Raw genomic sequence first — 13,023 nt, forward strand, 5'->3', positions numbered from 1 at the left:
ATACAGGGGCCTGTGGGAGGAGCCACAGGAGCAGTCAGCAGGGGCGTGTCCTGACAGGCACATAGTTCACCACACACTTTCACCATTTAAAGGCAGGATGAGATAACATTGATTAAAATGGATAATAATCAGATAATGACTGACTTTTGGTTTGCCCAGTTTTCAGATTATCAGAATTATGTATTAACTGGCTGTGTAAAAGATAATCCTATGATGGAACGCTCTGTCGCTTTGTGCAATGGCATCTCGCAGTGGGTCCAGCTGATGGTTCTCAGTCGACCTACACCACAACTACGAGCTGAAGTCTTCATCAAGTTTATTCGTGTGGCTCAGGTATGGATGATGATTGTGGCTTTAGCAAAATGAATTATTAGAATATTTTAAAAATTATTGATATTCATTGTAATAAATCCCTAAAACCGTAAGACATAGGAGCAGAATTAAGCCATTTGACTCATCAAGTCTGGTCTGCCATCCAATCATGACCAACTTATTTTCCCTCTCAACCCCATTCTCCTGCCTTCTCACCATAATCTTTGAAACCTTTACTAAATAAGAACCCATCAACCTCTGCATTAAATATACCCAATGATTTGGCATTAACCGATTCACCACCCTCTGGTTAAAGAAATTTTTTTTCATTTCTCTTCTAAAGGGACGTTTTTCTTTTCTGAGTCTGTGCCCTCTGGCCCTAGACTCTTCTACTATTATAAACATCCTCTCCATGTCCATTCTGTCAAGAGCTTTGGATATTTGGTAGGTTTCAATGCGATCCCTCCCTCATTCATCTAAATTCTAGTGAATACAGCCCCAAGGCCATCAAATGCTCACCACATGTTAACCATTTCATTTGTGTGTCATTCTTGTAAACCTCCTTTAGATCCTTTTCAATCCCAGCACATCCTTTCTTAGATATATTGTTACATCCATTATTAAGAAAATACACTCAGTGGCCACTTTATTGGATACAAGAGGTACATGGTCTTCTGCTGCTACAGCAGCATCCACTTCAAAGTTCGACATGTTGTGCATTCAGAAATGCTTTTCTGCATATCACTGCTGAAATGCATGATTATTTGAGTGACTGTCACCTTCCTGACACCCTCAGTCTGGCCATTCTCATCTGACCTTTTCTCCCACAGAACTGCCGCTCACTGGATGATTTTTGTTTTTGCACCATTCTCGGTAAACTCTAGAGACTATTGTGCTTGAAAGTCCTAAGCTGTTTCTGAGAAACTCAAACCAACCTGTCTTGCACTACCAATCATTCCACAATCAAAGGCACTTAGATCACATTTCTTCTCCGTTCTGATGGTTGGTCTGAACACAACTAAACCACTTGACCACGTCGACATGTTCTTGTGCATTGAGTTGCTGCCACATGATTGGCTGATTAAATACTTGCAATAACAGGCAGGTGTACCCAATAAAGTGGCCACTGAATGTAGGTAGAAAATCATAATACGTAAACCTGATTTAAAGAGAAATGAACAATTTATAGAATTATTTGAGGGTGTAGTGATCAAGACAGATAAAGTGGAACCAGTAGAAGTAGTGTGTTTGGATTTTGGAAAGTCATTTAATGAGCTGCCACATAAATAATGGCTACACACGGTTACTGGGAATGGATAGATGTTTTGCTTACCAACAGAAAACAGTGAGTTGGATTGAGTAGGCTAATTTTTGCCCGTAACTAGTATTGTAGCCTCAACTATTTGCACTTTTAATGATCAAATATTATTAAATGAAGAAGCTGAGTGAATTGGTCAAATTGTCATTGCTGCCTACCCTCATTTCTGCACGTTGTGAAGAGGGATATAGATGGTCTGTGAGCAAAAATAAAATGGCCCTTTTGTAGGTGGAAAATTAGAACAGAACATTGCTTAGAATGGTGCTATGCAAAGGGATCTGAGCACCTTCATACTTGAAGCACAAAGAGTGAGTGTGGAGATACAGCAAGTAATAAGAAATGAAATTGAAAGCTGGCTTTATTGCAAACAGAATTCATAAAAGTGGGATTGGTTTACTACAGCATTCCGCTATCCCCTATCAATCAGTTAACACCACATCTGGAATACTGCATACTCTTATTTAAGAAGGGAAATATTAGCATTTGAGGCAGATGTTATAATTGGCTAATACTTGGATTGAAGGGCTTGAGTTTTGAGGGATAGTTGAGCAGGTTGGGGCTATACTTAAACACAAAGTACACTGCAGATGCTGTGATCAAATCAACATGTAGAAACAAGCTGAACTCAGCAGGTCGGGCAGCATCCATTGAAACGAGCAGTCAACGGATGCTGCCCAACCTGCTGAGTTCATCCAGCTTGCTTGTACGTGTTGATGGGGCTATACTTATTGGAAAGGACCTTATTATCTGAGAGCTGTCGGCAACACTCTCCATTGCTTTGACATTTTCCTTGTCTAGAAGATTTTATTTTGCAATCCTGTTCATTTTGTGTACATGTATACCCCACTGCAGGATGGCATAAAAGACCTTTGCCTCTTCATTGTAGAGATCTCACACTGAATAACATTTGCTTTAACTCTACTTAGTTCCTCCAGAGTTAAGGTATAGCTGTTGGAATCTGCTATTAAGCCAGATTCTTTGTGCGATACATGAAATAGTCTTTACCTTAGTCCTGCTTGAGTTTGTGCACCAACTATCTTTCTTTATTGAAGTTGCTTCCTGTACTCATTCAGAAGACAATAGCTTCATCAGTGCTGCTGCCAACTTCCACTATCACGTTTACATGGTCTGCCTCTGACTCTTCCCTTCCTTTCCTTTCTCTACCTTTGGAAATAGGGTTGGAACCCACTAATAGCCCACTGATTCTCACAGTCATCTTGATTCTGCCTTCTTCTCACCAAGTTTTTCTGAAAGCATTTCACAGAGTTTTGCTTAGTTTATATATCAGTTCCAGCATGGCTTCCTTTGTTTTTTTCCCCTGTTTTGTTTTTCCTCTTTTTCTTTATTTGCTTTACTCTCTTACTTAAACCATCTCCAGGCAAATCACTTGTAAACTCTTGAACTTTCACCACCCTCTCTCAGTTGCCACCATTGTCAGTTCTGTTGGCCCTCACTATCACAAGTGCTCCTATTATTCTCTCCATCTTTCCCCCTTCTCTGCATCTCCTCGGTTCTGACAAAAGGTCATTGATCCGAAATATTAAATCTTTCTGACTCCACACTTGCTACCTAAGCTGCTGAGTACTTTAGCATTCTCCATTCTTGCAGGCTGGCCCCAACACGTCCTTAGGTTGTTTTGGTTGTTAATGCAAATGATACATTTCATTGTATTGTGGCGACCCATTTCCTGGCACATCCGAACCGACTCACAATTAGATAGCCTACGGGGGTTTGCGAGCACAGAGCTTTGGAGCCTCTGCGCCATGGGGGGCAGGTTGAGGGAGGCTTAAAAGTGAGGCTGAAGATTTCGAATAAAGTTTTTTTTCCTTCGACTGCAGTTACCGACTCCGTGTCGTAATTTTAGCGCTGCATGTAGCACACCGCTACAGTATGCTTCAGTGTGCATGTGATAAAGAAGTGAATCTCAATCTTATTTAAGATTCTGAGTGGGCTTTAAAGGTACTGAGATACTGGAGTTTTATCTTCCTGCTTGTAAGAAGGTGAGAATTGAAGAGGCCAACCACTTAGAAATGTAGCAAGAGGAATTTATGTTTGAAGGTTACTGATCTTCAAAATTCTCTGCCGCATTGAATTGTGGAAGCTGGAGTGTCGGTGGTATGATCAAAATCTTCTGAGATGCTGTAACAGTGTAAAAGTACAATTTCAACAACAGGTTACCCATACTTTATAGCAGTTTGGGTAATGAAATTCACAAATCAGTGCTAAAAGTATCTGAGATACAGAATAAAAGTTTGCTCTTATGAAATTGTGAAGAAAGTAAACAAATGCAAAACTTACATTTTGATATACGTTTCTTGATGCACTGTTACATTACAGAAAAATATGATATGGACCATTTTCTAGTATTGCAACTCCCATAATGCAGGGGTCACCTGTCATGTGTATTAATACTTTATTAATAAAGTAGCAGATCACAATGAGCTAGAAATTCATGCAACATTGAGGATCAAGTTCAAACAAAGGTAAATGATTAACTTGTCATCAGTTCATAATTATAACTTAGCAAGGAAATTTTTCATTAGCATTGCAGAGACAGGAAAACATGTGTGCTTAAATATTTCAGATTCCCTGTATTGCTGTTTTGAATCCAGGTGGTGATAATTATGGGTTGCAGTACAGTCATTCACAGCCCTGCGATTCCTCTCATCTGATTCAGAATGCATTGTCATCTGGTTTTTCTCCTCAGAAACTACAGCAGCTGCAGAACTTTAATACACTAATGGCAGTGGTGGGAGGTTTGTGTCACAGCTCAATCTCCAGACTCAAAGAAACAAGCGCCTGTGTCCCTCATGAAGTGAATAAGGTTGGTGTTTTCCTTGGAGTAAGTGTCCACAAAAGAGATTGTGATGCTATGAGACTAATAATAAGTTTGTTAATTTGATGTAAGTTGTGGCCTGGATTTTACTGCCACAGATCCTTCATCCTTTCTTGCCATCTGTGGTCATGTCTTGTCCAAACTTCATATTACCCGAGACCTTGCCAGAGGCCTGACTTTGGATGGTTGTCTACTATTGCCAGGAAATTATATTCCACACTGATACACGGAATAACTAGGATGTTGAAGGCCAGGCGTTAGGATATAGGGGAACGGCATCTGACTGCAGTAACTTTCAATCTCCTACTCCCTGTAAAAGGTGCAACGTATGCTGGGCAATAACTGTATTCATCTAAACATCTTGCAAATATACACATATGAATTTACAGATCTTTCTATGTGAACCTAGACAGCGTATGTTATTGACGGTCAGTCTAGGGAAATAACTGCACAATAGCATGGCTAGTGTAGCTGCTGCCTCTCAACTGTAGTGATTGGAACGCAATCCCGACCTGCAGGGCAGTCGGAGTGGAATCTGCCTTGCTCTCACATGCCTACATTTCTTCCCCCTAATGGATCAGTTTTCTCCCAGATCCCAAAGGTGTGTAGGTGAGTGGTGAAATCTGGAGGGAGTTACGCTATTAGGAAAGATAAAAAAAAATGGAAATATCCCAGATCTGGAAAGCTAGTCCGTTGGGCTGAAGTCCCCAAAATGAGCAGAGCATTGGAGAGTGTGTTAATGGTTAAGCCAGAACAAGGTCCTCAGACAAATCAGTGAAGCTTTCAGCCTTCCTTTTTGTCAGCTGTATTCCATTTTTAATGCTTCTAAATATTTGCATCATACAGAATCATTTGAAGTTCTTCCTCCACATATTAGTACAAGCAGGACATGAAATGTGTAGAATTTCCCACATCACACTCATTCTGTAAAAAAATTATACCTGAACAAAATGTGCAAAATAGCAAAATAGCAAAGTTTGATGGTATTTGCTTATGCCATCATTTTCAGTTTTACAAGGAAATAAAGATATGAGACCCAGTGATCTCCTTCAGCACTGTAAATTGTCTATGGTTCTAAGAACAAGACTATTTTTCCCACATGGCATAAACTTTCTTATTGAAGGCAACTTGATTAGAATTCTATACAAGGAACATACACACATTGAGCAAGGATTGTAATTACCTAGCATTAATGTTTCTAACACACCAAGAAACTTTTAATTATATGGTCTCAAACATTTTTAATTCTTAAGACTATTTTTAAATTAATTAAGCAGACATGTTATGATCTGCAACACATTTGATAACCATAATGTCTCATCAGTAGCCACAACTACCATTCAACTACTCAATCTGGTGTCATCATCCGTAGGTATTTATTGTACCTTTTGGCAGAAGTAGTGCAGAAATTAATTCAGAGAGTTTGGCCTTAGTATGCCCTCACTGTTGTCTCTGGACCACAATGCATCTCCAGCCATATCAAACATGACAAAGGGTCTGTGGTACAGAATATAAACTTCAATAGATCTCCTTCTGATTTGACAAATCAATATTTTCCCTATGAATGCCAGTCAGAGGAAGTCCTGACAGTAACACAGAAAGTACCATGGACTCTAAAATCTATTATCAAGAATAAAACGATTGCTGACCTGGCTGGTAAACCTGCAATATGTGATCCCTGGCAGCTAAACACCTATGGTAGCTAACTCTAGGCAAGGTTTGCAATATCTCAAGAAGAAACCTCTTTTGCAAAGTCAGATACAAAGAAGGACAATGGCAGGTTGCTTATACAATGCAGACTATTTCGTGTTTGCATTAACTCATTCTTGTACTTTAACTGGTCATGTTCTCTCAAAACTATCAAATGGAAAAAAAAATGTATGGTTAAGATAAATGTTTCCTTTAAGTAAGAATAGTCAGAATCTGTAATCTTGGTATTTTCAATGTAGGTAATGAATGAAATGACTGAGCTGCTTTCATCCAGTGGAAACTACAATAGCTATCGACGTGTCTACAGTGATTGCTTAGACTTCAAGATTCCTATTCTGGGCGTCCATTTGAAAGATCTTATCTCACTACACGAAGCCTTGCCAGACTATGTTGAAGATAGCAAGATTAACATACACAAGCTGCAGATTCTGTATAACCACATCAATGAGCTTGTCCAGCTTCAGAACACTGTACCGCCTCTGGAAGCAAACAAGGACCTTGTTCATTTGCTCACAGTAAGTTGGTCTTTACTGCAATGATGGCTTGTTCTATCAAATGATAAATAGTCCTTAGACTGAAAAATGCACACTGACATTACAAATACTGAGGCATTAAGTGTCTCAAAAATGACATGATAAATGCAAACAAAGTCTATAAGTTGTATCATTGAATCAGAACCTGTAAGTGTTCGTTGTGTTATTTAAGTGCAAGTGGGTGTTTTTGTTCAGATAATCTGATCTAGACTTAAATAGTCAATTTCAACCATTGTCATTCCTGAAGATAAATGCCAAAAGGTACAAATGCACAAGTTCTGAACTTGTTACATGAGGTCTAGTAACATCTTCCGGCTTGATTCTGACAAAGGGCTTCATGTGAAGTCCAGGGTAGAATTGAAGTTCGTTTCTGTGATTCTTTGGTCACAAAGTTAAGGTCAGACACCTGGACTTGATCCTTTGAGTTGACAGCCGGTGCTCAGTTTTAATGATTGCCCTCTGCCTGGTGATTTGATGAAGGTAGCACTGGTTTCGTGACAGTCCTATGGCCATGTGGCTGTTGGAAACTGCTTAACTTCCAGGTCTGCAACTCTCTTTAGGTGCAAACCCCGTGTTGACCTAATGTTGTCCTGAAACTGATTATAGTTTCTCAGTTTTATCACAAGCCACCAAGATCCCGAACCATTGAAGAGCATAGAGTCCATAACAAAGCCAACCATGGCTCCTCACTTCACTCACTGAATTCTTCGAAATCCTTCAAACCTCTTTAACCAAGCAGTTTGCTAATAGGCCATACCTGCCAGGAAATCAAAACTGGAGCTTATTAAAGACTTGAAGGTTGTGTGAGTAGAGAAGGTACAAAGATAAGGGCAGCCTATCTCACAGGGAGATCAAACACAATGGGGGTTATTAATTTTGTAACTGGAGATTATAAAGACAAAGAATTTTCCATTAGAACATTCATAAAATATTGATATTCTTTTGCTCCTTAACTGTGTTGAAAAATGATATTAATTCATTTAAATATTATGATCACTTGTCAGCCAGTTTTATCTGTAAGAACAAACTTATAGCTATTTGTATTATTTTAATGTTTTTGTTTTCAAAAAAAAGTTGACTATAGTTGGCCCTCCTTATCCGTGGATCCAACCAACCAAGGATCGGGAAAATCCGGAAGTTGTCTCCAGCACTCATTGTTTGTGCATGTACAGACTACTTTTTCTTGTCATTATTCCCTAAACAATACAGTATAACAACTATTTACATAGCATTTACATTGTATTAGGTATTATAAGTAATCAAGAAATGACTTAAAAGTACAGGCAGTCCCCGGGTTATGAATGAGTTCCATTACTGAGTCCGTCTTTAAGTTGGATTTGAAGTTGGAATAGGTCCATCCAGTGTTATTTAGCATCAGTCGAACGTTTTTCTTAGTGTATAGTATATATTTTACCTTTCTATGCATATAAAACTCTTAAGAATCTATGTACTTCAATAATTAAACCACTGCGTTGCTTAGTAATAATTGTAGCTTTCATCGGGGCAGGGCCTTTCACATGCGTCATTAAAATTGTTCCGATCGTTGACCGACTGTAGCCTAACACTTTTCCAATGACCGATGGCATTTCACCTCTTTCCGATTGCTTTATTACTTCCACCTTCTTTTCAATCGCGATTGTGATTATTTTCGTGAACAGAAACACTGCAGATTCAGAGCTACGCCGGGTCCTAATGACCACCGCACTGAACATGTTAAATAAAGTCCAGGGTTCCACTGGGTCCTAAAGACCACCGTTCTGATTCAGGTTAAATAAGGGACTTGAACATCCGCATTTTTTGGTGTCCGTGGGGGTCTCGGAATCAATCCCTTGCGGATAAGGAGGGCCAACTGTACTGTTAAAAAATCTCAATATATAACCACCCACAAAATGCTGGTGGAATGCAGCAGGCCAGGCAGCATCTATAGGAAGAAGCACAGTCGACGTTTCGGACCGAGACCCTTCATCATGGCCCAAAAAGTCAACTCTACTTCTTCCTATAGATGCTGCCTGGCCTGCTGCGTTCCACCAGCATTTTGTGTGTATTGCTTGAATTTCCAGCCTCTGCAGATTTCCTTGTGTTTGCGAATATATCACCACCATAGCCTTTTATAACTATTACAATACAATGACTTATCAGTCAAGCTAAACAGTTCAAAAGCTTTGAACCTCGGCATTTTTATTAAAACTATTTGCTCCAATCTTCTGAAAGCTTCTAAAGTTTTCATTTGTTTATCCTGAGGAAAAACAAAATTTTAACTTAACTGCAATGTGAAACCTATATTGTAAGCAACTAAGTATGATTCACCTAGTTGTCACTTCCATATCAAAATGCCAGTTTACATGTTACATGTATTAATGTGGCACTAAAATGGACGAAGCAAAAGAAAGCCATCTTCTGGATGTACCTTTACAGTTACACAGTACTTCAAAATAGTACACAAGGAACTCACTTGCACTGTTCAGTTGCAAGCAAATTAATGAGCAAAACAAAAGTGAGCTGCAGGAAACTTAACTTACCAAGAGTATTGAGCTTTTGAGTTTATGAATCAAGTGATCCGTAAATAAATAAATAACTAAAGTGATACACTTTAAGAATGAACTTTACTAATTCAAAGTAAGATGCTGTTAACTGAGTAACACACACAAAATGCTGGAGGAACTCAGCAGGTTATAGACCATAAGACATAGGAGCAGAATTAGACCCTTTGGCCCATAGAATCTGCTCCAACAGTATCCATGGAAAGGAATAAATAGTGGAGATTTTGGGCTGAGACCCAGCATAATTGAACAGTTAGAGGGCAATTTTTCATATTTCTTAATGAACAAAGATCTTTACCATTCTCTTTTCCTCTAATATTGACCCCACTTAGTGCCTCATCAGCACTGCCATTTATACATCTCCTTCAAGCATACAAACTTTATTATTTTACCTTTACAAATGTTGGCTTCTTGCACTCCCCTAATATATACTTTCAAAATCAGCTGCCTTACCCCTAAGCTCTAATTATGTTAAGAATAAGGCCACCATCAGGGTGGAGGAGTAACACTTTATATTCCATCTTGGAGCTTCCAATCTGATGGCATGAATATTAATTTCTCCTTCTGATTAAAAAAATCCCTCTCTTCTCTTTCTATTCTACACTTTTGCCTCTTCTCACCTGCCTGTTACCATCCCCTGGGTTCCCTCCTCCATCTCTTACCCCTATGGTCCACTCTCCTCTCCTATCAGATTCCTTCTTCTTCAGGCATTTATCTTTCCTACCCACCTGACTTCACTTATCACCTTTTAGCTATCCTCCTTCCCTTCCTCCCACCTTTTTTTATTGTGGCATCTTTCCCTTCCTTTCCAGTCCTGAAAAAAGGGTCTCGGCCCAAAATGTTGACTGTTTATTCATTTCCATAGATGCTGCTTGACCTGCTGAGTTCCTTCAGCATTTTGTGTGTGAGGTTCTAATTATTTCCTTACTTCCCACTTCTTTCTTGTCTTTTAATACGTTCCTTAAAATCTATCTCTGATCAAGCATTGAGTCATCTCCAAAACATCTTTCTGTGGCTTGGTCTGCGGTATCAGTTTTCTATTTGCTATTACCATCCTTCTACTTGGCAATATTAATTCTGTTGTGTCTTATTAATTGTCGTTGAGTGTTTCATTAAATTACCTATCCTACATAAATGCAGGTTTTTTAGTTGTATTTCCTTAATGTTTATAAAAGATGTACTGTACAGCACACTTCTCTCATAAAGATAAGTCTTTTAAATACAGCTGTCCTTTTCTTCCTGTGGTTTATCTCAACCACATGGCCAGCAATAAGTTGAACCAAAGTACAAAATACAGTTGCAAAAGCAAAAATAAATTTTGTGTGCTTGTTTCACTTTGAGCTTGCCACAGTGCTTCCTATGTGTTTGTACAGAGACCATTTCGTTTAGCAGAGCTTCTGCAAGCAGAATTTTGAATTTCAATTCTAATCAGTAAGTATTAATTGGATTGCACTGTTTTTCACTGGCACTGTTTTGGCAGATTCACTTGGAAAGCCAGTGAGCTGCCTGTAAGTATTTGCAGTGCTGGTTGCAGAAGAGTCAATGCTTGAAAGGCATGCAGATGATTGGTGAGAGTGCAAAATCTGCCTGCTCCATAGCTGTTGCTAGGTGTAATCAACCAAATTCACCTAGTGCTCTTCAATTACAGCATCTTATTAGAGATTATTAACCTCTGGTCACGCCATTACTGAATATGAAATAGAATCCAGTTGCTGACAATAAATCAAGATGCAAATCAGTCAGAAATAGTCAGACTGGCCACCATTAACTTGCTCCTCTATTAAGTGTTAAATACTATGATTTTTCCAGGATCATTTGCCAATGGTATTGTTGAACATTGAGCATTACATTAAAAAATTATAATGTAATTCAATGCCAGGCTTTATGGAGACATATAAAAAATTGAATTTTTGTTCGAGTAACTTGCTTTTCTCTCATGAAATGCTGAGTAGAACTCTGGACTGTGTCACCAATAACATGAACTTTATGCCACTCCAAACTGCCCGCTGAAGAGCAGCAGAGTGGATATATTATTCCTTTACCTATACTTCTGTCATAGCCGTTAAAGATAGTAATATCTGGGGATAAATGGTAGCGGTGGTGGTGAATATATACTGTAAAGGAATGGATTTTCACTGATCTCTGTGTACTTGGATTGTATTGTTCAAATAATAAGACTATTAATCAATCAGCTTTTTTTTGCTGCATTGATTTAAGGAAGAGATGTATTTGCCAGTGAATTTATTTTGCCCATTAATTTGCTGCTTGCTATGCCAGTTTAAATGATGTCCTATAAGCTTTTGAAAGTATTTTTATGTTAAATGGTTCTAATGAATGTGAACCTAGTCCTTGGTGGCCTTATAGACCAGTCTTAGAAGCACTAGAACAGCACATCTAGATAAAGAGAGGGAATGTATAAGTAATGTATCTATTTCTGAAACCTTAAGGCACTAGTAAACATTTGGTGAGTATGGAATAGGGCAAGAGTTAGATAACCTTTGTAGTTACAGTGATGTTGTGGCGGTGGAACTGGACTCTCTGACGGCAGTGTCTGAAAAGAGGATACTGTCCAAGTTGCATGCCATCTTGGACAATGACTCCCATCCACTCCATAATGTACTGGTTAGGCATAGGAGTACATTCAGCCAGAGACTCATTCCACCGAGATGTAACACTGAGCGTCATAGGAAGTCATTCCTGCCTGTGGCCATCAAACTTTACAACTCCTCCCTTGGAGTGTAAGACACCCTGAGCCAATAGGCTGGTCCTGGACTAATTTCCACTTGACATTATTTACTTATTATTTATGGTTTTATGTTGCTATATTTCTTCACTGTTCTTGGTTGGTGTGACAGTAACGAAACCCAATTTCCCTCGGGATCAATAGAGTATGTCTGTCTGTCTGTCTGTCTGTCTACTTTGGTCCTCAGTGTTAATGTTCTCTGTAATGCTTATTTGCAAGACCTTAGTTCTGGACGAGGAAACCTGTATAATCTTATTCCAGCAATGTGGTCAAGAAGAGGTGCGAGAATCACGAGCCATGAACATCATTGAGATTTTAGTCTAAAATATTCCATATTTGGTTTTCTTTAAAAGGTTTTATTGATGCAATTAAATAAAGTGAGACTGCATGTTAATGTAGGCCATCTGTAATCAGAGTTACTGGTGCCCTCTGTAGGTATTTGCAGTAGTTTGAATCATCAGTAAATCATTAATTGAACTGTGAGTATAACATTTCATAATTAGTGGGTCTATCAATATAGAATGAAAGGTCCTGACTAAACATGGGTGCAGTGAGTGAAGACGGAAACATTTATTGAAAGCAGTTTGTTTAACTGGTACTCTGCACTATTTCAGCTCTCACTAGACCTCTACTACTCAGAAGATGAAATTTATGAGCTTTCATATGCACGCGAGCCACGAAACAATAAAGTCCCAGTAAGAAAGTTTCCTTATATTATTTCTGTCATTTGATATTACTGTTTCATATTAAGTGCCATATTGTGATATGCATTAGTGCCGATTGTAGCAGCAATTATCTTGTCAGAGTGCCAGATAAATTATATATCGTGAAATTGCGGGTGGTTAAATTTGAAAGACAATCAAATTTGATCGTGTTTAAATCAGAAGCTTTACCGCTTTTTAAGCAAGCATGTAATTGATTTTGGGCTGAAAGCATGTTAAAAGTCTGGGAAGCTTTACATTGCAAAGAGAAACCTTTGTTACATTAGAAGTAATAGACCTTTTTTTGTATTTATAAATGAGATACTGTAT

At 38.7% G+C, this 13,023-nt stretch overlaps 1 protein-coding gene across 1 annotated transcript in view; it reads left to right on the forward strand.

Moving 5' to 3' along the window:
- The window catches only part of LOC132384505 (RAS guanyl-releasing protein 1-like), a 99,380-nt gene that overhangs the window by 68,319 nt on the left and 18,038 nt on the right, over positions 1-13,023 (forward strand). Inside the window, exons 7-10 of the mRNA XM_059955660.1 lie at positions 160-333; positions 4,338-4,454; positions 6,416-6,691; positions 12,607-12,687. Coding sequence (XP_059811643.1) covers positions 160-333; positions 4,338-4,454; positions 6,416-6,691; positions 12,607-12,687 — 648 coding nt within the window. The remainder of the gene's footprint in view (positions 1-159; positions 334-4,337; positions 4,455-6,415; positions 6,692-12,606; positions 12,688-13,023) is intronic.

Source organism: Hypanus sabinus, chromosome 2, assembly GCF_030144855.1.
Source record: "Hypanus sabinus isolate sHypSab1 chromosome 2, sHypSab1.hap1, whole genome shotgun sequence".
Classification (NCBI taxonomy): Eukaryota; Metazoa; Chordata; class Chondrichthyes; order Myliobatiformes; family Dasyatidae; genus Hypanus; species Hypanus sabinus.